At 39.5% G+C, this 27904-nt stretch overlaps 1 protein-coding gene across 3 annotated transcripts in view; it reads right to left on the minus strand.

Annotated features, from left to right (window-relative positions):
* Positions 1-12139: 12139 nt before the first annotated feature.
* Positions 12140-27904, minus strand: part of Mctp2 (multiple C2 and transmembrane domain containing 2) — a 232795-nt gene continuing 217030 nt past the window's right edge. For 2 of the 3 annotated variants that reach the window (XM_087557430.1, XM_087557433.1), the window contains 3 exons: positions 25661-25770; positions 18598-18695; positions 12140-16396 (listed from right to left, as the gene is read on the minus strand). In XM_087557430.1, the coding sequence (XP_087413556.1) occupies positions 16328-16396; positions 18598-18695; positions 25661-25770 (277 nt within the window). In that variant the 3' untranslated portion in view covers positions 12140-16327. 3 annotated transcript variants of the gene reach the window in all.

Below are 27904 nucleotides of genomic sequence, written 5' to 3' on the forward strand. Positions count from 1 at the left end.
TTAAAAGAGAAACCAAACCGAGTAAGAGCAGGGTATTCTAAGGTAGGGTGTGGAAGAGCCAGCTAGGAAGGTTTGAGTCATAGAGCATAAAGCTGCATCTGTAGAACAAGTGAGGATGGAGAGCCATGCCTGACAGAAGGACTATATTAATGATATTACTTGTGTATCCATGACTTTCCAAAGAATGAATTTTTCATGATATATATACTAAACAAATGTTTTCTTATAACAGTTTTATACATATATATATATGTATATATGTGTGTGTGTGTATTCTAGCTAAAATTTAAATTTTATTACTCTGTTCTAAGGTGTTCATTTAAAATGTTTAAAGCTTCTGCCATATGAAGAGAAAAGGGAGGAAATTAATCAACAGATATAATAGTATAAATAATCACTTTAAAAATTTATAAAGGTAAATAATCTTGAATTTGCTACAAGATTTTCCTTAGGTAGCTAAGTATTAAAACGAGTTATTCGATTTTTAAGAGTAAATTAATCAACATATGAGAAATACTAAATTTAAAATATTCCTATACTGCCACATAAATTAATGCAATGATCTAGATTCAGTCATTGGTAACATACTGAACATTTTCATGGATGAGTGAATTGATGTATATTAATTAGTGTGTCAAAAATAACTATATCCATTTCTGTGATAAAGTTCTAGTCCTGCTTCTAGCCTGTACTTCATAAAATTTAGGCAGAATAGAAGAAGATATTAATGATATCATGATCAACATTGTTTGGATGATAAAAAGCTAGCCAGAAAAACTAATCATCATCTTCAACTAGTGGATTTTATGAAAAAGATTGACTGTCATTGTTTAAAACACCAAGATCTTGGGTTTGGTACTCAAGTCACACTTAGTGGATGATGACCACTCGTAGTTCCAGTTTCAGGGTATCCAATGCCTTTTCTGAACACTGTGAGCAACAGCCATTCATGCAGAACATAGACTTACATGAAGACAAATACTCATACAGGTAAAATAACAATAAACTTTAAAAATAGAAAAAGGAAAACCATCACCACTCTATTGCGTTATAGGAAAAGAGAACTAATTCTTCCTTGCTGTATTTTGCTGCTTCTCTGAGGACTTTTCTCTATCCCCACTGCCAGTGCCCTTATCAGTGTCTAACAATCACTTTGTGTTCTTCTTTAATTTTTTAAAATAAGTTCATTTTATGTGTGGGGGTGTTATGTGTATGCCTGGTGCATGCAGAAGTCAGAAGACGGTATTTGGATACCCTGGAACTGGATTTACAGACAGTTTGCAAAAGCCTTCTCTCCAGCTCCTAAAGATCTCCCTTCTTTGAGATTGACTTGTGAGTTTCCACAAATGAGAACATGTACTACATGCTTTTCTAAATTGGGATTATTTCACTTAGCATGATCTCTATCCAGTTCCACCGTTACTACAGGACAGTATTTGGTGTGTGTGTGTGTGTGTGTGTGTGTGTTTTACAGACCATATATATGCATATATATGTGTATATATGGATGTATGTGTGTACATGTGTGATATAGACATTGTATACATGTATGTGCATATACATGTATGTACATGTACATTAGTTTGTGTGTGTGTGTGTGTGTGTAACCTTTCTTTATCTGTTCATTCACAAATAAGCATCTAGCTTGCTACCATATCACTGGTCTGTAGATAGTACTATATTAAACATGAAAATACAAGTATTTTTTGGATAATAATTTTATATACTTTATACTCTCGACCTTTTATTCTCTATGATAGGTGTTCTTATATATCCCACCAATAATGAGAAGTGACCTATAGAAAACCACATGGATTTTAGCCTTTTGTCCACAAGAATACTCAGTGTAGTCATCACCTTTTCCCGAGGAGCTTATCCTTCTTCACTGCCTGGTCTTCACTGTGTCGAACATCAGTGGACAGTGTAAATGTGAATTCATTTCTAGATTCTCTATTTGTGTCTTTTGGTCCACGGCTTTATTTCTCATTCTGTACCATGATGTTCGGATTACTATGATTACAGGAATTTGTTGTTTCTGATATTGTGAGCCTCCAGGTTTTGCATTTGTTTTGTTTTATCTCATTAATTTTTTTAAGTCAGGTTCTCACTAGGTAGCCTTGGCTGACCTACAACTCATTATAGAGCCAAAAATGGCCTTAAATTCATAGAGCTTCACCTGCTGGGATTAATGATGTGTGCCACCACTTCTTTCTAGGTCATTGAGGGTAGTCATATGATGTTAGAGCTTTCTTTTTAATTTCTGTTGAAAAAAGCAGTGTTATTCTGGTGGAATTAAAATTACATTTCTGGATTATGTTGGGTTGTATTGCCGCTTTAACAATATAAACCTGGCAGGACATTTTCACATTTTTTGCATCTTTTATAAGTTCTTTAATCTTTCATAATTCTGATTATGTACATGTTTCACTTCCTCGGTAAAATTTAATCCCAAGTATGTTGTTTGTGGCTACAAGGGCATTTTAAAAATTTCAGCAAATTATTTGTCAGTTGCTACTCTGTGGTGCATGGTAATTTTATATGCTATGCCCTAGCTGAATTAATTAGCTACTAGTGTCAGTTTAGGTTTTTCTGTGTGGTAATGTGTAGGAGAATGGCTCCTATAAGCTCATATGTTTGAATACTTGGTCCCCAGTTAGTGGAACTGTTTGTAAAGGATTGGGATTTGTGCCCTCATGGAAAGTGTGTCACTTGGGATAAGCTTTGGGGTTTCAAAAGTCCATGCCTACGACATAGGCAGGTAAAATTTTCATTGCTGGTGCTGCTACACAGCCTTATGGAGGCACATGATGTAAAGAACGTCCTACTTACAGTCGCTGGGTCATGTTTCAGTAAAGCTGAAACTGTGGCATTGGTAATTGTGGCTCTAGAGCTAGAGAATGAATGGAAAACTTCCCAAGGCAAGCAGGGAAATCTCCGGTGTCCAGTAACCACAGGACCACAATTACAGGTTCTTGATGGGACTTTTCCTTGCTCTGGAGATAAGTTTAACTGATGTTATAGTGCTCTATATCAACTGCTACATTTCTGCCTGTGGGTTGCAAGAGAGAACTTTCCCATTGTGTGTATCCAGATTGTACTAGGGATTTTCAGGACAATGGCAGCCATATTCTTTAGTTGCTAGAGATGACTAGGACCCTTTCCAGCTTCTGATGGATATATGTACAGGGTCCAGAGTCTGTAAACTGTCATTGTAAAGAAGACATTTCTTAATTCTTGTCAACATGCAAATATGGAACTCAGGCTTGTGACTATGACAGTGAATAACCTTAAAACTACAGAATACTCAGTAGTCTGTGATCTTCTCAGTCCATGAGACCCATTGGGACAAAGCTCTGGCCCTAATAGTCACAGCAAGATGACATCCAGCCACAGCTGCTGTTGTGTCTTGGATTTTGGAAGCTAGGGGATATTAGTAGTTTTCTTCTTTGGGGCAGCTCAGGCATTCAGAAGATCCTGCTATAAAGGATTGAACAGTTCTCTTGAATTTATGACTTAACTTGTCTCCTTCTATGATTAGACTTCTGACATTTGTCCCTGTCACCTTTCCCTAGAAATATGCCTCCAGCAGTCACACACTCCAGCAGCAGCTGAAGTTAAAGTTGAGATTTGCTTTGGTCTCATCTCTGGACTGGCTTTTGGGCTCTCTATGCTAGCTGGGGGTCCTCTGACATCTCTGACAGTGTCCAGAGTACTCCTTCAGTCTTGGTCCTGGAGGTAGTTTTTCATGGTCACCTTGGTTATTCTCTGTGGCAGAACCATATGTAAAGTAGGTCTTGCTAGGAAGGTGCTCTTGAATGAGTGCAGATACTGCTGGCAAGTCACCAACGTGGAAACAGAGAAGACAGACAGCTTAAATAGAAAATGTCCCTTAAACTACAACATCCTCAAAAGGGGCCATGTTTCTTTACCACTCACATAACTCTGTTGCTGGGAGCATGTGGCAATATCTAGATGTGAATTTGGAGGCGGGGGGCAGTCATTATTTAGTAGGGGACATAACACTTGCTTCTGATGAGTAGTGATCTGGGACCTAAGTAAAGTGTTGTTTTCTATTTATTCACAGCAAAGAATTTTCTATTAAAAATGTCTCACTCCATTTAGACAACTTAAACAACTACCATATACTGAATGGCTTATAAACAACGAGTGTTTGTTTTCCACTGTTCTTCAGGGGGTGACTCTGTGATCAAGGAACCTGAGAGTACAGCATCTTGTCAGGGTACAGCATCTGATGAGGGTACAGCATCTGGTGGTGTTACAGCATCTGGTGGGGTACAGCATCTGGTGAGGGTACAGCATCTGGTGGGGTACAGCATCTGGTGGGGTACAGCATCTGGGAAGGGTACAGCATCTGGGAAGGATGTTCTTCCTCAGTGGCAGCGCTCAGAAGGAACATTTTTTTCATCCATTTACTAATCTTATTTATGAGAACTTTTGCTTCCTGTGCCCTGGACTACTATACTAGTTAACCCCTACCTGCCCTTGGGGTTAGAGATGAGGTGGTACAGAGACAACATAGACTCCAAAAGAAGGTGAGAAAAAGCTACAGCAAGCTCATGTGAGCATTGCTGCAAGCCCCTTTTAATACCCTTGACCCACACCCCATTGGTCCAAAGAAAGCATCTCTTCTAAATAGCAGTTTCTGATTGGCTGCCATTATCTGTGTCAGAATTCCTTGGTTTCTCAGGCAGTCCTCAGTTAGGTCCTCCTACAGGCAATGCTTTTATGGCTGCAGGGCTCCTGGTGCTTACATAGAGATGGCCCCACCGCTCCTGCTGCAAACTTTATTGTATAACCTAGTCACAATAATTTCATGAGAATGTGTTTTTAAAAATATTTTAGAACAATTTCTTTAATTTAATATATATATATGTTTATATATATATATATAAATGCATGTTACCCTTTTGTAGAAGGAACAGAATGTGAATGTCCATGTCATTCTATCATCCAGTCCTATAGCTTTCACATCAGAAATGAAGAAATCAGTCCTTTAGGAAGTTAACCCTGTTGTTAACTTTAGGAAGTTAACCCTGGTGTATTGAAGCCTGGACTGGAACCTTTATCTTTCTGGCACCTTGTCTTTGTGTCTGGCCAAAGCTTATAGGAGTAATAATCAACTACTAATGAATGGCCTCTGGAGATGAGGAAACTTTTCAATTGTCATATAAACCTAATTTGGTGTCAACCGGAGCTCTGAGATTTCTCTCCTTTAAACTGACACCAGAGCACGCATATACAGTGGTAAACACACAGTGTAGGTGAAAGAGCTGAAATAAGGGTGATATTTGACAGATCACTGGGCTATTTAGAAAGACATGAAATTACAAAGTTTAAAATATAAAATGTCTTTTCACATGTGAGTTGCATCCATAATACCCCAGTGGACTATGACTTATCAAAATCGCTGCTGAAAACGAAAGGTTTTGTGATGGCTACTCCTGGTTGTCAACCTGACTACATCTGGAATGAACTACAATCCAGAAATGGAGGGCTCATCTGTGAGGCTGGAAGACACAGGTAGGGTTTCAGATCTGGATCTTGACATGGAGATCTTGAGGCATAGTGATCATGAAAGAGCTTAGGCCCAGGTCGGGTAGTACATATCTTTAATCCCAGGAGACTGAAGCAAATTGACCTCTGAGTTCAAGGTCAGCCTGAAATAAAGCAAGTTCCAAATCTAGGCATGGTGGTACCACGTCTTTAATCTGGGCTACACCTTCTGCTGGAGGCCTACATAAGGACATTGGAGACAGGAAGATTCACTTTTTGTTGCTAGCACTTACTTGCCAGGACATCTGTTGGAACCTATCTCATCAGGATTCCAAGTTATCCAGAAGACCAGCTGAAACTAGCCTCATGGGACTGAGCAACCACTAGATTCTTGGACTTCCCATTCGTAGCTGCCCATTGTTGGGTTAGATGGACTGCAACCAGTAAGTCATTACAATAAATTCTGTTAATATATACAGACCTTCTATAAGTTCTGTGGCCCTAGAGAACCCTGACTAATATAGTTTTGGAGAGCAGGCCTCCATGATTAACAAGTTGAGACACAATTGTTTTGAGGCAGCTCAACCAATTTGTAATGAAGCTGTTGGTGAGAAGAAAGGGAAAGGACTATGACATCATTAAAATGTCACCTATTCTAAGACCATCAAATGTAAGCGTATCCTGCCTCTCCTAAACAGTAGTTGGCTTATTATTATTATTCTCTTAGAAATCACATCCCAACAACAGTTTTGCCTCCCTCCTCTCCTCCCAGTACCTACCACCTTCCCTTTCCCCCCACATCTCTTCCTCCTTCAAAAAAGAGCAGGCCTCCCAGCGATATGAATATGGCATAAGAAGTTACAGTAAAACTGGGCAGAAACCTTCATATCAAAGCTGGATGAGGCAACCCAATAGGGAGAAAAAGGTCCCAATATCTTGCAAGAGTCCCTAGACAGCTGTCACTCCCACTGTTACAAGTCTCAGAAGAACACCCAACTGCATAACGTCTATGCAGAGGACCTAGAACACACGCAAACAAGGTCTGTGATTGTTCTACAAATAAATGCTAATAAATCTACTCAAAAAAGGTTTGCTGATGTTATGTGCTGATCTTACCTAGCATAGTTATTAATGATTGGGAAGACAGGGCATGAAGCACAGGTATGCTTTTAACATGCACACACACACACACACACACACACACACACAAACACAAACATATCTATGTTACAGTCTAGGATGGGGTGGTAGAGAAACAGAAGAATCCTTGGAGACTCACACATCAATTAGCCTAGTGTACATGGTAGAAAAAGACAGATACAGACAAGAACAGAGACATAACTACATACACACACACACACACACACACACACACACACACACACACACGGTGTGGAAGTGATGGGAGAAAGATTGTTATTTGAGACTTTATGTGTAGCCATAGTCCTCATGTTCAAAAATTACTGCACCTGAGGTTGACAACAATCACATCCAAGGGGGCCTGAAACAGCATTGGCACTATGGTGTTCTGCCTGCACAGAGAACTCTTGGGTCCAACATCCGTGAATACTATCTTCCGTTTGTTATACCGGATCCCACTGCAAAGCCCTCTGGTCTAGACCTGGCCTGAGCCCAGCACGCAGCTTGAATAAACTACACGGAGCTCAGAAACCCATGAGCTCATTTTGCAGTGCAAAGAGTATTCCACTTGCTCTCGGGAGGAAGGGGTTAAAAAAAACAAAACAAAGTAAAAGCCACTATTTAGCAGTATTTAGCTTCTAACTGACATTATGGAGTGGATGCACACTTTGTCTGCCATGCAGTTAAGCAAATGTGTGGGTTTTGATTTCTTGAACCACTTGTTTTGATGTAATAATGTGAACACGTGAGACAAGAGTGTGTCCCAGTGAGTTAAGTGATTGAAAAGCTGACATCTCAGGATGTCAGGCGTAAGAATATTATAATAAAGTCATCCCAGAGAGAGAGAGAGAGAGAGAGAGAGAGAGAGAGAGAGAGAGAGAGAGAGAGGCTGGAATGATGTGTCGCCTTCTGGCATTAAGTGCCTAGTGAGTTTGAGCTGCTAGCATGGTTTGGAAGGCAGCAAAAAGGCAAATTGAGTATTTCTGCTGAAAACTTAGATTCCTGATATTTTAGCTTGTAGTCTCTGATTCATGGTTTAGATAAATGCAAAGTTAGAAAAATGATGAGTCTATATGTATAAACAAATGCATGTGTCACGTGTGTTTATATGTGCGTGGGACTGCCTATTTGCTCTTTGTAACTTATCTTTTCATAGAGGAGAAAGAAAACATAGTCTTCTTTAAGTACTCATGTTTTACAGTCTTGTTGCTGGACAAAGTTTAATGTGTGAAAGATGTTGGGAGCAGGATGAAATGAATCTCACATGTAAGAGATAAACTCCCCAGGATGACATGCTATGTTATCATACCTACAAAACTGTAAAAATGGAAACTCTCTGGAAATTGTCAGATCCTGAAGTTCTATCACCCAGTTTGCTTACGTTTAGCCACAAGGACCCCTGTCCTCAGACGAAGGTGGCATGTTTTATGTTTGAGGGCTTGGGTCCGATAAGCATGCGCTGTGCTACTGAGGTACATTAGACACTCCCCATTCAGAAAACAATTTTAAAAGTTTGCAGTGGGTGCCCCGTTAGGGAAAGTCACCTTATAAACCTCATAGTAAAAAATAAAAAATGATTCGTGCTAGTAGTGGGACTAAATATTCAAACACAGTAAGACTGCGTGAGATCCCTTTGTTGTTTAAAGGGACTCAACCCTCAGAGAAAATTAAAATGCACTTAAATGTATATTTGCATTGGTGATTGAAAATACATTCAAAATATAAGAGCTATAATTGAAGCTCTTCCATGTAATAAATACGAATGATTAGCCTCAGTTTGACTGAAATGGCGATACACCATTCTATTCTATAATTTTTCTCTTAATAAAATTAGAAATGCAGATATTATGTCATAAGTTGGTAGTGCAGCAGAATTTAGTAAACAAGTTCATACAACTGGGACAGAAAGCAAAATAGTAGAATGATTAGTACAAAGAGACCAGGCATAGATCAGTCATTTAGCCTTTCATCCCTGCCTTTGACTCTACAATTCAGGGTGTGTTTTGCTTGCCTCTTAACTTTAGGTAACTGAAATCACACTCTAACTCTTTGTCCTTGAGTCTTCTGGACTTGAAATTGTGAAGTGGATTTACATTTTTACACGTAAAGCAGTTCAAGAAATTTCTGCCAACTTCATTTACCATTACAATTTATGCCTCAACACAAATAACACAGGAAATAGACCTTTTCATTTATGAAAAATGCAAGTATTGTCATTATGGTTATACATACCCATACCTTTGGGCTTATGAGCCAAAGGGTTATCTTAAAGGAATGGATACAGGGTATGTGGGATCAACTTTAGTAGAAATTGTCAAACAGCTTTGTAAGGTAGTAGCATCAACTAAATTCCCAGGTAGCTGGTTTTATATAGTTGTGTTTGGTAATTTCCATTTGTATTTTTCTGATAATTAAAGGCATTGGCTAATTTTTATGCTTGTTAGCCATTTGGATAAGACTTCCCAGAAAGTGCCTATTCACATTTTTCTTCTGAGATATGTACATTGACATTTCATGACATTCAGCGTAAGATTTATTGGATCATATATAAATATAATATAGGTGATAGAATATTATATATAATATGTAAATAATATAACACACACAAAGATGATTCCTTATATATATTTTCATTTTTAGATATTTTTCAAGAAAAGTTTAATTCTGGTCTTCTCCAAAACATTATTGTATTCCTTTTGAATTAAAATTTTGTTTACAACTTGACCTTTTTCCTTATGACAAAGTGTCAATATATTTTCTTTTGTGTCTTCCTGAAATTATTATTTTACTAAATTGTTGCTTGTCTATGAGATGAGAAAGTGGTCAATATTTTATCCATATCAATATTAAAATAATCCAGGACTATTTATGCACACTTTTTTCTATGCACTGAGTGGGGTAGCCTCTGACAATGTGTTTACCATCTATGTGTTTATCAGCAGCAGCCAGGTCTTGACTTCTCTAGTTGTCAATTTTCCTGCCCATGTCAGTTATCTGTTAACATTCACTTTTACATTATTGTTCGGTCTATCCTTGAAACCCTGAAATTTCCTATAGTCTTAGAATCAGCTAATCAATTTCTGCATTTTGTATCGGAAGTGCCTTCAGTATTTTGACACATACACACACTAACATATGAACCCCATCATATGTCTTCTCTCATGTGATCTGTGTAGTTGCTTCTATAATTTTTACTTTGCATCTATGCTCATCGGGGAGTTGCTTGAATACTTTTCCATTCTTTTATAAATTTCTTGAAGTTGAGAATGAAGTATATACTTTCCTTAAGACATAGGAGTAAATGTTATACCCTTAGCTATGTATAAACTAGGCAACTTGTACAAGATTGGTGTTTTCCCATCTTTCTTTTTAGACAGAAGTCTAAAAGTTTTTAATGTCTATTATTATTATTAAAGCATCTCACTGATATTTGATATGTTCTTTAAAATGTTAACATCGTGTGTCCTAGATGTCCCATGTAAGGGGAGTGTAGCAAGCTCCATGCAAACCATCCTGTTTTAAAGGGTTGTTCCAGAATGCCAGCTTTTGCTGGTTCAGCCATCAGCTGATCGACATCCTTTAAGGAGGTATTTTCAGCTGTTCTGTTTCCAAAAGTGTGCAGGTAACTGGAAGGTGGGAAGGCGGCACAGAGATCCTTTCAGATACTTAGCATGCCTAATACAGCTTAAACATATAATGCTTTTGTTGTTGTTGCTGATAGCCGGACATAGAATTTATGACACAGCCACATCTTTTTTCATTAGAATCATCCTTGATTCTTAATCACTGATCCCCTTCTCTCTCAGTTCCCTCCACTGAGATGTCCAATTGTGCTACATCTGCTCCTCAATCCAAACAGACTTATATTCATCCCACAGAATGCCAGGATCCCCCCCCAAAAGGACCATGTCATTCTATAGATGTTTTTCTGTGTTTTCAACTTATGTGATTCCACTGGCTGCACCTGTGCCCTTCTTGATAATACATCTCTTCATTTTATCTATCCCCCCATCCCAGTGTGTGTGTATGGGGGTGGGTTTGGAGGTCAAGAGGCAACACTGGGGTAACTTCTATTGTTGGCCTCGATTACAGTTTAGCTACATTTCATTTATTTTCTGTGTGGGATGGTAAGGCCCAGGTGGGACACACTACAAATGTAGAGGGATTAGAATAATTTGTGGAAATTAGATTTCTCTTTCCACAATGTCTGACCTAGGGTTGAAGTTAGGTCACCAGGCTTGGCAACACACACCTTTATTTGCTGAACTAGCTCACTATGCCCAGTCACCTTTGTTTGCCTTTGGAACCAAGGTCTCTCAATGAATCCAGTGCTCATTCATTTTTCTCTTAAGGGTTGGCTATCCCTTGAACTCCAAGGCTGCACCTGTCTCTATCTCCCAGCATTGAGCTTACACATACTTCTATGTGGGAGGTGAGAATCTAAATTATGATCCTTATGCTGACATAGCAGCACTTTGCCAAATAAGTCCTATTATTTACACTCTTGACCATTTCACAATTATATGTCTGAATACTGTCTTCGGTATACACTTTTTTATTATGAAACAGCCAAGTCTTTACCCAGCTTGAGTGCTTGTCCTGAAGTGTACTTCTCCTGGGTATGGAGTGTTTCTACTTTGAGGACTTTATTCATATGGTGTTACCTCTTCATTACTCCCATGCAGGCTCTTCAGGCTCCTCAGCTTCAGCACTGACTCCCGCCATTACTCCATGGCTCCTGTACACTTTCTTGTCACAGCTGATTCTTCACTTATTTCTGCAGATCGTTGTGGAAATAAGTTCTCGATTTTTAAAAAAATTCTTATATTTTATTTAAAACTATTTGAAAATTTTATTTTGCTATTTGTCTATGATTTAAGAGTCAATATTTTATCCAAATTAATATTAAAATAGCTGAAGATCATTTTCCATAAATGGACCTTATGCAGGGAAATGACATAGCATCTGACATGGTATTCACTATCTCTGTGTATATCAGCTGTCCAGGTTTTGACTTCTCTTTTTGTCAACTTTTGTGCCTATGCCATGTTCTCTCTCTAGACTTGGAGGAAGCCTGTAAATTATCAACATTTTTTTTTGCTTGAATCAAATAGTCATTTTTGGCCCTGCTGTTGCCCCCATCAAATAGATGTCAATTTCTCCTCATTTGTTTCGTATAATCTCCCAATTAGACTTTTATATTTTCTCTCGCTGTGCACTGATATAAAAGTCTAGGACAACATTTGTTTATATCAGGAACACTACAACTGACTTAGAACAATTCTTTGCACAACCTAATTGCTAAGACACACAATGTAACAAGATTGAGAGGTTTATGAAACTTGAATCTGAGTGTGTTAGCTGCTTGAAAGTAGAATTCATTTATCATCTGGCTCCATCAAAGGAAGGCTATCTTTTTTGCTTATACGTATCAATCTGTGTTCAATACGTTAACTGGGAAATTACAAGAAAACAAGAATCAAAATGTCATTTTACAATTCACAAACACTGTATTTTCTATTGCCATGTAAGAATTTCTCCAAATACAAGACATTGCATAATTGAATAGTTGGTCATTGACATATCCAGAAGTCATATCTATCACACAAAATAAGCACTCTACTTCATGCAATCACTCACTGTCCAGGATGGGCACCATTGATCTTTCTGGGTTATTCCTTTCTCTTTTTTCTTTAAAAAAAGAAGCAACATATAAAAAGACTCAGAAATAAATGGCCCATGATTGTGCTGTTAGGCATGTATTTCTGAGTGGCTTATAGACTGGTATGTCTAGTAGAGAAGAGTGGGGCCAAGGCCTCTGGAAGCTCTGACCTTCAGTAGATATACAGATGATTTTTGATGTTTTGGTGTATCTGTTAGAATTCATTTCCTCAAACTTTGATCTCAAATCATTGGCTATGACACATTGTTTGAAGGTAGGGGATTTGGAAGGTAGCTAGAAGGATAAAGTGACTTCATGATGACAGTAGTGGTTCACCGAGACACATGGGTTAGCACTCACCAATTCACTGAGGCCTTCCCCATCTTATGCTGTATCAGGAGGTGGAAACTCAGATAGCACAAAGTCAAAGGTGACACCATCAGAGCAGGAGAACTTCAAACTTGAAGGAGAATAGCATCTACTTAGACATTTAGGGAAAGTCATCAAAAGTGGAAGAGCTAATATGAAGACTAACCCAGCTCAATGAGATTCCCATCATTCCCATGACATATGGAATATTACACAGTATGGCTACCAGGAGAAGCAATACTATATCCAGCCCTGACTGACTGGATTACATAGGTTTGTAGATGAGGGAAAAACACAAAGACCAAAATCAAAGATATCCAAGAGATCCCTGGCCCCAGTTCAGAAGACAAGCCTTTAAGATAAGACTTTGGCAGTGCTCTAAAAGTGAGTGTGGGACAAAGAAGGGAACTGTGAACACTTTACAAAGCTTTAACATTCCCAATTAATTATCTTTAGGTTGAGTAGTATGAATATGTCATCTACTAATTTCAACAAAATCATTAAGTGGATACCATATGCTCTGAATAATGGATCTGCATCGTGCATCTTGTAGCCCACCTTGTCTTGAATGTGAGTCAGTCTTCATTCAAAGTATTCACATTGCATATGCTACTTGCCTGTTAGTCACATAGTAGTTGCCAATGTAATCCAATATAGGAAAGAGAGTTATGTACTGATAAAATAATTTACCAAGACATAAATATATAATTTATTGAAACACACTCCAATGAAACAGTGAGTTTCTAGAGAGAGGGAATCATGTCACTCACAGAAGCAGGTGGAGTTATTTTATTGCAGGAAAAGGAGAAATGACTCCGTTCTTTCATTGTGGGACTCCCGGGTTGGTCCATGTCTGAAGGGATAGGTGAATTTCCCGATACCTTGCTAAACAGCAAGCTTTAACATATAACACAACTCATGCTTTAAAGACTGGCCTTTCGTGTAAAGTGCTGTGAGAGTTTATGAGTTAGGCTCCAGATGTTTGTATGAGAGATCTTGGGTCACTAAGAAACAAGGCTTCAAACTCTTGTGGCTGGACTGTAGTGGTGTGAGAATTTAGCTTTCCTTTGGATCTTTTGTCTTTATAGAGTGGCCACAAGCTATCAGATTTATGACTGTGGTGATTTAGTAACATGCATGTTACTCAGTGCTTGTCTCAAAACATACAAACTGTCAAATTAGCTGGCAAATTTGGACATGCCAAAGGACTTCTTTCTATAAGTATCAATTGTGATAATTCTCAGAAAGGAGAAAAGTCTTGCAGAAGTTCATACATTTTGGGGTTAGAACAAATCTTTCTTTCTTATATCAAACAGTGGAAGAAGGAAAAAAAAGAAATTCATGCTAGCTTTGGTCCCATGAATACAAGGAGAATAATTCTGCCTACAGCACCATGACAGGTGCTTCGTCAAGATGGAATAAAGTATTAGATTATACGATTTGTCACTCTCTGACATCCTGGGCTAAGACAAAGCATATAAGGATGAGACCTGTGCAACTACAAATAATTGTATGAATCTTAACATTTCACTTCCAACGAATACTCATTTTCTCACATGCAATGTTGATTTCATAAATTCTCAATTGTCTTCAGTAGAGAGTGTAGAAAAAGTTGGCCCCAACTTGCTCTCAAATACCAGCTGGCATTTGTGACCTGAATTCAATGCTGTGAGTTCTATCGGGGATATGGGGGAAAGAAGTCGCACTAATAATACCTTCCTGTTGGGAAAATTATTTCATTTAGAAATTCTAAAGGAAAAGAACAGCTATGAAGGATGGGTCCTACATTTAAATAAATAAGGGATTATTTGGCTCTCCAAAGTTTCCATTCCAATGGCTGCTCTTATCTCACATGACGGCTTATAGATGTCTGCCTTGGGTCATTACTAAATGACAGACTATGATAAACTGGATGACAGGAATAAGACAATGAGGTATTGTTTACACAGAAGATTGAGTAACTGGTTAGACAAAGAAGTTCTCGGGTATCTATTGTATGTACAACTAACAGATTTACTGGGGCTTTTAGAATCTCGTCAAGGCTCTTTCCCAGCCAGCCTCATTAACTTGAAGTAAATCAAATCATGCAGAAATCGGGCTCTGTCACAGAGAAATCAGGAAGAAGAATACGAAGTAAAACAGACAGGAGATGACAAAGTTTAGAGTCTTTGGCATTTTTTTTCATAAAACATTTTGTTTGAAGATTATTAAATTACAATGCAGAAACAAAAAAAAAGAGCTAAACACAAGTGAATTACGTCTTCTTACCTCAGCTTCTCTTTACAATACATATACAAATCTGCACATAGCAAGTATATGCTGATGAAATATAGATTTTAAAGCTTAAATATCATTTTAATAAAAAGATATATTTGTACACTTTTTACATGCACATCATTAATTGTTTTAAACTTAGCAGGGTATGCTGTGGGGTTGCAGGGTACTCAGGATTCAAATACTCTCTATAGAGGAATTTTTGGTGGTTGTTTGGTATGACCAGGATTTTTGAAATAAGCTTCCATTGTCTATACCTTATTTTGATCCTTAGAAACATAAAAGAAAAGTTTGGAACAGCAAAAACATTTTAAATGTCTGCTCAAAACATCAGACAACCGAAATGATTAGATTTCACTAAGAGTCTCAGTTAAATAAGCCCCGTCATACTTGGATATTACTAAATACATTCAGAATCTACCAATTCATCTGCCCCAACCTTCAGCATCTCTCTAAGGGTGCACATTGACATCTTGTTTTAGTAATAAGCAAAAAAGTGATGCTGGAAGAAATGGCATTTTACAGAAACCTAATACTACCACAAAACCCTTATTCTTCCAATGAGTGACTCCAATGAGTGTCTCTTTGGGACCTTCAGGAATAGCCCTTGCCAACAACAGCTGAGATGTGATTTAAACTGGCATCTAATACTAAGGGGCCACCAAAAATAAATAAACAAGCATGTCTTTAGTAATCACAGCTGAAAGCTTCCTAAATATTTGAGTTAATTCTGGAAATCACTAAATATTCATTTTCTAATATTCATTTCTGGGTAGATAGAGAGAAACAAAATAACATGGGACAAGTCAGGGGATCAAGACTGGAAATAACTGAACCTCTGTTGATTGTTGGTTTTAAGACAGAGTTTTTACTATAGAGTGGAGGCCGACATAGCACAATTCCTGAGCTGGCATTGAGCTTGGACTGTCCTACGTTGGCCTCTTTGCTGTTAGGATTACAGTTGTGAACCACTAGCCTCAACTAAAAATAACTAATCATTCTTAGTGAAAAATCCACTGATGGTATTGAAATCAGTTCAGCATCATCCCAGAATCAAGTGGTCTCCTGGTTATTCTCAAGGATGGTGTTCAGACATGTGGACACCTTGTCTTATGTCCTAAAAGTGGACGCGAGGCTCGCACAGTCTCAGACTTGATGCCTGTTGATGGTTTGGTTGTCTAGGCATCTGGGATACCCATGCATAGAGACCTGTGTGCACGTGTGCTTGCATCTGGGTATGTAAAGAGAACAGAGAGGGATGAACAGGCTGAACAGACATCTTAGGACACCTTGGTACCACTAGAGCAGCCAGGATCCAGGTCTGACTGGCTGCACATTGGATGCTGGAGTTTGCAGTCTGTGTGAACCCTAGACAGTGCTCCTCTTCTTCCGAAGTGGGCTGTGGCTGCCACAGAGTTTCAGCTCTGCATACTGCACCTGTGAAAACAGACAGACATGATGCTGGCAGTTGGGTAACCCTAGCTCACCACAGAGTGTGTTAATGGCTCCCCAAGGACATAGCAAAGCAAAGGAAGGAAGGTTCAAAGGTAATGAATCATTTTCTAAACATGGGGCCGTGGGGGGAATTAATTGCAGGAAGGGTTTCAGAAGTCATGCATCATTTCTTGAAACCAAAAATATTAAAAGCAGATTTTTCTAATGAGATGCCTGGGCTTCTATAGACTTTTACGTAGCTCACCACTGCTGCCTGATCTTAGGTCTTGCTTAGACCAGCTTTCAACTGTAAATAACATGGTACCTGCCTATTGGGATTCTGATCTTACATTATGACACAACAAACGAGTATTACTCATTTCAAAGTACCTACAATGGTGAAGGGAAATTCAGTGTCTTACAGACATTTCTTTTACCAAAGTATTAAAATTGATGCTAGGCCCCAAACTTATATAGATGTCACTTAGGATTAATTTCACTTAATAGTGTAAAAGCTAGACCATCTGTGAGAAACAGGAGCACTTGTGGAGTCCTCAGAGACAAACTGTTAGGGTCTTTAGAAAGCACCCTTGATGGGATGGGGATGTTTATGCTAATGCACGGAAGATCCACATTCAAATGTTTTCTCACATGTACCTCCCTGTGATCATGCCAAATATACCTGGATGACACATCCCAAGGGCTGGTGCCAGGACTATGGAGCCACGGGACTGATGAAAATTTCTATTCACAGATGTTGTGTGAACTTGCACTGTAACCCATGAGATGATACAGTGCAAGCATCAATGCTATTATGTGTAGGTCTGATAGGCTGGGGCTAGAATGGATTCATTGAAACTATTTAAACTATGATCACATGTGCTCCCTATTTTCAGCATTTCTGTCAAATTCTCCAAGGATATTATATCTAGTCCTACAGTAGGCTACACTTGGCCAAAAATCAGGCGAACCGAAAAAGTCCCTTCCCACCCTGGCAAAAAAAAAAAAAAAAAAAATTCTTCCATCTCGTGTTTTGTGAAAGTCCCCTCCACCCCCAAGGAGGACAGAATATAATGTAACTGCCAATATTAAATTTGAAACAAACAAAGGCCAGGTTATTATTTCCAAACGTGTCACATAAATGCTAGCGACTAGATACATCTTTAGAGAAGTGACTTTTTTGTAGGTTCATGGCATGAAGTAAAAGCTTCAAGAAAAAGAACCACAGAGTACATTTTAATCTCTAGAATGTAGAATGAAGGGGCTCTTGAGACCTTAAGCCCCATGTGTCTCTAATCCACCTGAAGATGCTGGGAAACCAATTATGCTATGTTGGCCCAACGATGAAAATCGATACTTGATTTGGGGTTCCCTCTGACAACAAAAGACTGTGCCTTTGATCACCTTGATGATCATGCCATGCGACCCCCCCCCCTTTACCTATTCAGTGGTCACACTCTTTTCCATTAGAGAAATCACTGCCTGCCTGACGTCCTTTGGCTTCGGTGCAGGCAAGTCTGCAGGACCCTGGATGGGGCCATTCTTTGGGACTTTCCGTTACTGGGGCCTTTGTTAATCTCTGCGCATCCACAAAATTGAGACGCTGCTGGACTAAGTGGGCATTACCTGGGAATAATACTTGTGATTGATCTTAAATTTGATTTCCCACCACCTCTTCCTCTGTGTGTATCAGAGAAAGTGGAGGCTTTGTCCTCGGCATTCCTAAGTCTTTCGAGGAAAGAGGATAGAGAGGAGGCTGAGGAGATAATTGGGGCAAGGGAGGAATAAGAAGAATAATCCTCTTGTCTCCTACTTCCCTAAAATGCCTGCCATCTGGAGAACTGAGAAAATAAGCAGTACCCTTCCTTTCCGGAGCCTAGGAAACTCCTCTGAGCTCATCTCTCTCTCTTCAGGGAGGAAAGTAATCAAAACGGGACCCACTTCACAGCCCCAGAACTGCTCAGTATGAGTTCCAGCTCCATTCCTAAGTAGCTCTTTTACAGGATAAATTTTCTCAGTCATTATATGCTTTGGACGAAGGGCTAGTTTTAGTCCCCCGCCTCCCAGAAAGAACTCTTTAGAGATTTTCTGATTCTTTATCTCAATTACTCACACAAGCACAGCCATGTGCTCTTCCAGTTCTCTAGGGCTGGCAAGAACTCAGAATTGGTGCCCCCCGTGGGTGGTGAACTATCATCACATACCTTCTGAATGTCAGAGGGCACCCTGGAGAGAAAGTCGAGGAGCTCATTATTGTCGATGGAATAAGGATTTCGAAGCTTCTTAGTAAATTTATTTATGCCTACAAAACAAAAATATGATGTTTATCATCCATATCTACCTACCTATCATCTCTCTCTCTCTGTCTCTCTGTCTCTCTGTCTCTCTCTCTGTCTCTCTCTCTCTCTCTCTCTCTGTCTCTCTCTCTCTCTCTCTCCCTCTCTCTCTCTCTCTACCTACCTACCTGTCCATCATCTATCTTTGAAAACATGCCTGAGTGAGGGAGGAGAGATATTCACAACTAAAAATTTGTGTGAAAACAATCACTGTTCTTCCAATTGTGCACAAGTTGCTGTCATGTGGCATCATTCACAGCAACTTTTTCCTGAAAAGATGGAGGGTCGTGCTGTGGAAAGAGGGCTCTGCCTTCTTCAGCTGTGAAAAATCCCATTACAATGTCAGTAGCAGAACTATAGAAACATGCGCTGAAACAGGGGAACTGATTGGTTCTTTTGGTAACCCCTGATTAAGAGCCTCCTCTGCTATGGAAACGAATGTCCCAGATGGGAAAAGGCCTCCACTAGTCAAAACAAGTCCCTGCTTGGATGCTCTGGACCAAACATAGCTGTGGGGAGAAGAGGGTGGGAGTCTTGGTGGGTAGAAAGAAACTGCAGCAGTAGCTCTCCCTTTCTGCGGTTTTCACAGGATCCTTTTCTCTCACTGCAGAACAGAACTTGACATGTTGATTGCACGTTGCTGGCAGAAACTGTGAAAAGTTATTATTGGAAAATTATCTTATTGCAGTGACTAACTTCATTTATGGACTGCAGCGCTGGCACACGTGTTTGTCCAGGCAACAGAGTCCACGCTAACTTAGAAAGGCAGCAGTGGTAATTAGAATGAGGTTCAATGTTCAAGATGCCAAGTGACCCTGCAGCTTCTGTCACTCTTTGGCTGTACATCTGGAGTTCCTGGGCATGCCCAGAACATGGTTTCCTCCACTGAGAAAGATTTCTCCCAATCTTCTTTTGTCTTCTACTCTGTTCCTTGGGGTTGCTCTGCCTTATCCAGATCTCATAAGCTACAGTCTTTTCACCAAATGTCAACCCTTTTTTTTTTTCATGTTGAGTTTTAGAAGCCGAAAGACTAGGTGGCCTTCTGAAGTTTTGCCACAGGGTGCTTGTTTAACAAGGATGGTATCTGAAGGCTCGCCTGTCCCAATGATGCTGAATGAATGCTCAGCTTAGCTGTGCTCTGAATGGCTCCTACTCAGAAGCCAAGTTCAACAGTCCCCATCACATAAAAGGTTTGATGTTTCCCTTTGTTCATTAAATATGACTTTGCTTTCATCTAAGGACTAGACTTCCTGCATGGCATTGTACCTGACACAATGACAACCTCCAGTCCTTTCTTTGGGGGGTCAGATTTACATCTGCTTTGCAAATGGGAGGCAGCCATTGTTCATGAGTAAATGGTGGCTTGGTGGTTGGGCTGGGGAAGGATCTCAGTAGTGCTCCCCTTGCCTTCAAGTCAAAGCTGCACTCTGCCTTTCTTCCCTCTACCCCCACAGCAAGCTTCATGTTTGGAACTAAAAGTCCCCCCAGTGTTCCTTTAAACTAAAATACTCTCACTGTGTTATTCTAAAGACATTTAATTGTAGCATGGGCTTTTTTGGCAAAAGAAAACAGACAAGGCAAAGTGATGAAGGGAGACAAAGACGTATTGAGAAAAGATGTATCTTCTATTGTTAATTATATATAGTGTGCGCATCTGGAGCCTTTACAAGGGAGAGCAAGGCAGGGATAATATCACAGCCGATCAAAACACTGCATTCTTAGTCCCTGAGGAGATTACAAACCTGCACAGCAGCTCAGATGCACCCATAAAGGCAGAAGTAGTCCACAATGCAGTGAGACTGACTATGTTTGAAAGACTTGGGATAAAAATCACAAGGTATTCAGCTTGCATGCTTCAGAAGCATAGCTTATTTTTAAGGTACCTTAGGTTCAATGATTTGAGATATTCTACGAAGTTATCTATTATTTGACATCAAGTAGAAAGAGGACATCATAGACCCTTGGTCAACTTTATAGGGAAATAGGGCAATAGCAAAGGTGTAGGCATTCCTGGGCTCCCATTCTAGGTCCATAACATATTAACTATGTGATTTCAGGCCCATGGCTTAATCCTACTGGGCCCAAGGTTTTTGACAATGAAATCCGCATAATAAAAACATTCCCTCTGTAGTTTCCAGGATTGATTATAGAATTATAGAATCATGTTGAGTAATATAGGCAAATGTTATACAATCTGCAATTACCCAACAATAGAGAGTCACTGGAGTCATCACCATGGATGTCAATTAGACAATAACACAAGGAGGTAGTGCAGGAAAAGAAAGGTCTTTGTTCTACAATGTATCACACACACTGTTTTGGGAACACATACCCAAACATGGATGTTGTATCTTGATCCAGTGAATACGACTCCTAATTTAGATTTCATTTTTAAACAGAAATGATAGACAGAGATGTATCTGCTGTAAATACTGTTAGCCAAGAAGGAAAAAAAAATTCAAATGAGATGCAATTCTTGGGGTATGACATTTGGTAAGGACATTGTTGAGTGGTCCCAGGCTATACAGAATGTAGATCAGTTAATGGAGATAAAGCCTACAGTAGGAAACATTTGAAGGAATTGAGTGGTTCCTTGCATTTGTGTAACACAATAACAACCACACGGCATAGAATGGCACTGCCTAGTAAGTACTTGGGTACATAGTGTGTAGGTCCACTTTTGAGTGTAGGACAGAGGAGCCATGCTTATCCCGTCAAATGCTGAGTTCCTTTTATGTGATGGATATCATGTTCTCCAATGGAAATACAAGATGAATGGCTCATAGCTCCTCATTATAGGAAGCTCAAAAATATAGGAGAGAGTTTCTATCTACTTTGCTAAAAATGGAAGTGTGTGAGACCAGAACTGGGAAATACTAATGAGAACATCCATGATGAAGAAAAAATTAATCAAAGGAGTTAAGGGAAACGTCTCAAAAAAAAAAAAAAAAAGTCATGCACTGACTGGACTGAATGGTAGAAAATGCATGTCCTTCTCAAAATACATATATCATACAGGCCAACAAAGTCCTCTAATGGCTTCAGAAATGTATGTGTCATACAAGTCAGCAAAGTCCCAAAGAGAAAGGTTCCTAAAGACAATTTTAGAATTTCTTCATAACTGGCCCTTTGTGGAAATTCCTAGTCACTGTCCCAAAATACAGAAGTGATGGAGCCTCACCAGGTCACTTTATGAAGCACAGTTATGAACAGGTAGAGTCAATTACTCATATTTTCAAGTACTCCTTACATATGTTTATACCCACATGCCTGCAGAACACAGCACAGAGCCAAAGAGTAAAGGGGTGGCATTTCGCCTGTCAAAACCTCACAGTGAATTTTCTGAGTCTAGCAGTATTTCCCATGAGGGTTCAGAAGTTAAGCTGTTTTCATGGGTTTATCTCAAATAATTTCTATGCTTGAAATACTTCTACAAAAGTATTTGCTATACACAATACAAGATCTAGTGCATGTAAATTTTTTTTTTTGCAAAAATTTAAAGCCATCAATTTGTTCATGACACATTTTGTTTAGGAATCAACGCAAGTTAACAGGTAACTTTTAAAATAAGTCATATAAACCTTAACAAAGTCAGAAGGAGCAAGCAACATTTTAGGCATATACATGTAACTTTTTCTATGTGATAAAGTGTGGGTCTACGGGAGATATATTTAAAAGACATGCAGGAGTAGTCTCTGAGTATATGCTAATGAATAACTACCTCACCTTATAGTAGCTCACAGGAGAACTGCAGAATATATTCCAAGATGCAATGCCTGTTTTGTATATAGGCAGGTTATCACGTATTGATAGCTAAGGCTTAAACTCCATTACTTATTCGTAAACTCATTCATAAGCTATCAAAAATTGTCTACCATAGAACTAAGCAATCAGAATGAAAAATTGAAAGGATTTATTTGGGCCAATGAGAGCACAATGAACTCCACACTCTTTAACAATATCAGCCATGAACTGAAGAACAGGTAGATAAATATTCTTGTTAAGTGGATGCCCAGAGATATAGAAAGCTTCTAAGACATGAGACTATAAAATCAGAAGCCTGGTGATTTGAGTAAGGAAAAAAGAGAAAATCGACAATCAGAAACACAACCATGTATTTCTCCATGTTTGAACCCCAGATCCCTGTATTAGAAAGCCAGGGGTCAAAAATATTAGGAAAAACAATGCCTGTCATGAAACTTGGCTGATTTTTCCTTTGTCATTCCTTAAAAATAGAATATCTCAATCATTTACAATACACTTATGTAGTTTTATATATTAGTAATCAAGGAATGTTTTAAAATACAAGGGAGAGTATGAACAGGTTATAGGCAAATAATACATCATTATATATGGGACTTAAGCATTTAGAAATATAGATATTCACACGATTCATGAAAATAATCTTTTGAGGAAATACACAGAAGACTTTATCAACCTTCTTCATGGAAGAAAGGATGCATAGAATTATCAACTATACATAGTGTTTAACAGCTGACCACGGCATTTAACTCAGCACAAATAAGATAATAGTCAAAGGCCTATCATCAGTCACATCTGGTTAGAAGATAACATCTACAAGCTAAATGTGAACAAAATTGGATTTGAAAGGAAATACAAAGAAATACTTATGGAAATGAAGAAAGAGTAAAATTATTTTATCTATACAATTCAGCAGTGTTTCAAACTTCATACTTGATTCTCAGTGATGCCTAATTTTTAAGTCAGAACTCTGTGAAGGATTAGATTATGTTTTCCTTTGACTGGCTTCAATGGAGAACACTTTCTTTAAGATTACACTCCTAGGAAGCTTGAATCTCACTCAGAAGGGGAAATAAAACAGTCATCAGAGGTTGATGGAGGGAGGAAACTCAAATGGAGAGAACTTGGGAGAGAGTAAACAGCAATATGCAGCTGTGGGGAAGGGAGGTATCTCTAGGTCATGCCAGAGACCTGGGATCAGGGTGAATCCATGGAGTCCATAAGGGTGACTCTAGCTGAGACTCCTGGCACTGGGGGATATGTAGCCTAAAGTGGCCACATATAGCCCAGCAGGGCTCCCAATGGAAAGATAAGGACACCAACCCACCCACAAAATCTTCACCCAAAATATGTCCTGCCTACAAGAAGTACAGGGACAAAGATGGAGCGGAGACTGAAGCAATGGCCAACAAATAGCTGGCCCAACTCGAGAGTCATTCCATGGGCAAGAGCCAGTCTTTGACACTATCAGTACTCTGTCATGCTTGCAGACAAGAGCCTAACATAACTGTTCTCTCTTTCTCTAAGAAGCTTTACTCAGCGGCTATGGGAAGAGATGAACAGTTAAACATTCAATGGACCTCGGGGAGTATTACAGAAGAGTTGGGGGAAGGATTGAGGAACCCAAAGAGGACAGGGACTCCACAGGAAGGCCAACAGAATCAACTAACCTGGATGCTTTAGGGCTCTCAGAGGCTGAACTACCAACCAAAGAGCATACATGGGCTCATCTTTAACCCACTATACACACACATGTACCAGATGTGCAGCTTGGTCTTCATGCAGATTCCCCAACAACTGAAACAAGAGCTGTCCCTGACCCCGTTGCCTGCCTGTTAATCATGTTTCTCATCCTGGACTATCTTGTATGGCCTCAGTTGAAGATGATGTACCTAGTCCTGCAGTGACTTTATGTGTCATGGTGGGTTGGTACCCAGAGGAACCTCCTTTCTTATCAGAGGAGAAAGGGAGAGAGATGTGACAGGGGCTATGACGGGGTCAGGGGTACTGGGAGGATGCTGAGATCAGGATGTAAAGTGAATAAATTAATGTAAAAATAAGCAAGCAAGCAAACAAACAAACAAATATTACACCTCAGAGAATGACCAGGTTACCCTCCCAAACTCCTCACTGTTGTGTATTCTTGAGTCATTTCATTTCTCCAATAATTCCTCTCACTTCCTAATGTCCAATTTGGCTTCTTCATCAACTGGGTCCTCTCCACTCTCACCATCTTCATAAATTTTCTTGATGGGTCCAGAAATATTTGTGGCTTTTGTCTTCATTTCCATGTTCTCTGCTGTTGCTTACAGGAGAATGCATCCAGGCAGTCTCTGATCTTTGGGGCTTTCCTGAATATCTTGATGTAGAAGATCCCACGAAATGATGAACATGTAAGACTCAATAACAGTCGTAAGGCAAACGCTGTTTGCTTCTCTAGCAAGGAGGTTAGTCTGCTCCTAGTACACTCTTTTTGTCAGGCCAAAAAGACATACAGAGTCACATTGAGGCTTCCATTTTGTCCAGCACCTTGCTTGGATATGAAATTTAGCATGACATACAAATCAAGTTGATCTCCTTCTTGTTGCCTTTTTAAAAATCGGCTAAACTTTATGCAAGCATGCCAAGTCCCCTGTTAACAATAGCTTTCTCTTCTTCACCCACTACTTAGGTAATCATAGATATCCATTCCTCACCCCACTGCTTCTGGATTTAACTATGAGGTTAGCTCATTTCTTTCCTGTAGTTGAGATGGCGAGTCAGAAGCAGTGAGGCAGAGTGGCCAGACTCACTTTGACTGTGTATAAAGGGCAAGATGCAGGTGTTTGCCTACCATCTGAACCACGGTGTTTCCGGAAAGTTACTAGTCCACAGCCATATATTATTCAAATGGATTTACGACCAGGAAAGCCTAAAGGGAAATGGTAAGTCTGATCACAGTTTCATTTGATTGTGATTCTGCACAGGGCTTATAAATATCCATGTTGAGACCTCATGAAATTGGCCTTTGCCGAAAGGTCCTGGAAGTTTTCATTCCCCAAAGGTTTTCCTTAATCTCATGTTTAATTGGTACCAGGAGCGCACTTAAAGTTTATGGTTGTACTTTAAAAATAAGTAATTTGTTCTTACCTGGAACTGCCTACTAGCAAAAGAACTGTGTCAGACTTACCCCAGAGTAGAATGATATACCGTAGAGGAATGAAATACAAAACGACCGTGGCTATGGCCAGAATCAAACAGGCCAGCAGCGAAAGGAAGGGCACTGTCCAGTTAAATGTGCTGTGGACAAACCACACCAGTGTCAGTTAAAGCTATCATAACACATATGGTTCATAGTTAGTTACAAAATTAGGTCAATTTACAAGGTTTCTTTAAAGTATGATATATATATATATATTATATATATAAATATATAAAATATATTTGTATCAATCTCTAAAAATAAAAATTGAAGATAAAATTGTGCCAAATTGACTGCATATTTGACAGGGCACCTGAGAAATATTAATGAGAAGACAATCAGAAGATCCAGTTAGCATAACTTGTCAGAAAATCAGTAACACTGCCTTTCTCAAATGACAGTCCCTAACAAAACACTTCTGGTAGTGCACTATGATTAAAAATGGCCATGCTGGTATGTACTCATTGATAAGTGGATATTAGCCCAAATGCTCGAATTACCCTAGATGCACAGAACACATGAAACTCAAGAAGGATGACCAAAATGCGAATGCTTCACTCCTTCTTTAAAAGGGGAACAAGAATACCCTTGGGAGGGGATAGGGAGGCAAAGTTTAGAACAGAGACTGAAAGAACGCCCATTCAGAGCCTGCCCCACATGTGGCCCATACATATACAGCCACCAAACTAGATAGGATGGATGAAGCAAAGAAGTGCAGGCTGACAGGAACTGGAGGTAGATCTCTCCTGAGAGACACAGCCAGAATATGGCAAATATATAGGCGAATGCCAGCAGCAAACCACTGAACTGAGAACAGGACCCCCGTTGAAGGATCAGAGAAAAGACTGAAAGAGCTTGAAGGGGCTTGAGACCCCATATGAACAACAATGCCAACCAACCAGAGCTTCCAGGGACTAAGCCACTACCCAAAGACTATACATGGACTGACCCTGGGCTCCAAGCTCATAGGTAGCAATGAATATCCTAGTAAGAGCACCAGTGGAAGGGGAAGCCCTTGGTCCTGCCAAGACTGAACCCCCAGTGAACTAGATTGTTGGGGGGAGGGCGGCAATGGGGGGAGGATGGAGAGGGGAACACCCATAGAGAAGGAGAGGGGGAGGGGAGGGGGAGGGGATGTAGACCTAGAAATCGGGAAAGGGAATAACAATTGAAATGTAAATAAGAAATAACCAATTTAATAAAGATGGAGAAAAAAATGGCCATGCTGCTGTAACGACTGTGTACCTACATCTCTTGAAAACTTAGCATCTGGTAAGTCATTTCAATAGAAATGTTTCTCTCTCAGTGAACATATACTAGCTAGAAAATGTGAAAAAAACTGAAGATTATTATTATTTCTTACTTTTTCACTTTTGTGTGCAAATGGGGCACTAGAACCTGGGCAATAGAAGTGGGTACAAAGGGAGCACCCCTGCACAGTCCTGGGAATCTGCCTGTCCCCAGAGCAGTCAGCTGTTCTTAGACTGTCCCCCATCAGTGGCTTCACCTTCACGTATCAATGATTTGTTGATGCATTGACTTGTACTAGGAATATAGAGACCATTTTGTTTGTTTGTTTTTTGTTTTGTTTTGTTTTCTTCTAGTGTCCCTGGACCAAATGAGGAAAAATAGTGGATCATTTCAGAGGAAGGAAAATATACTACCTCTTGGGCAGTGTCATATATTATGTTCATGTGTTTGGATTGCAGCACTCTTAATTCTGTCATTTAGGTACTAGCCATGTTTTACAGACAAACAAGCTGAGATCAATTGTGTAAATCATTAATATTCAGGGTTGGGGATATGGCCCAGTATGCTGTCCAATCCACTTCCTGTGCAAACACACAGACCTGAGTTCAGACTTGCAACACAACATTAGAAGACGAGAAGGAGGAAGAAGAGGACAAGAAGAAGGGGAAAGATAAAGCAGAGGAGAAAGAGGAAGAGAAGGAAGAAGAACAGGAAAGGAGGAGGGAGAGGAGGAGAAAGAAGAAGAAAGAAAGAAGAGGAGGAGGAAAAGAAAGAGAAGGAGAAAAAACGGGCATGGCTATATGCCCTGTAAGCACACTGGGGAGTGACTGAAGACTAGTTCCCAGGATTTCATTGGATGATCAGCCCACACATTTCATGCACCAATACTACACATGTACCTACCATACACCAAGCAAACACACACTGTGTACCATATTCACATACCATAAATAAATAACCATGATGCCACTAACAAACTTC

The sequence above is a fragment of the Rattus norvegicus genome, chromosome 1 (assembly GCF_021556685.1).
Source record: "Rattus norvegicus strain SHRSP/BbbUtx chromosome 1, alternate assembly SHRSP_T2T, whole genome shotgun sequence".
NCBI classification, from domain to species: Eukaryota; Metazoa; Chordata; class Mammalia; order Rodentia; family Muridae; genus Rattus; species Rattus norvegicus.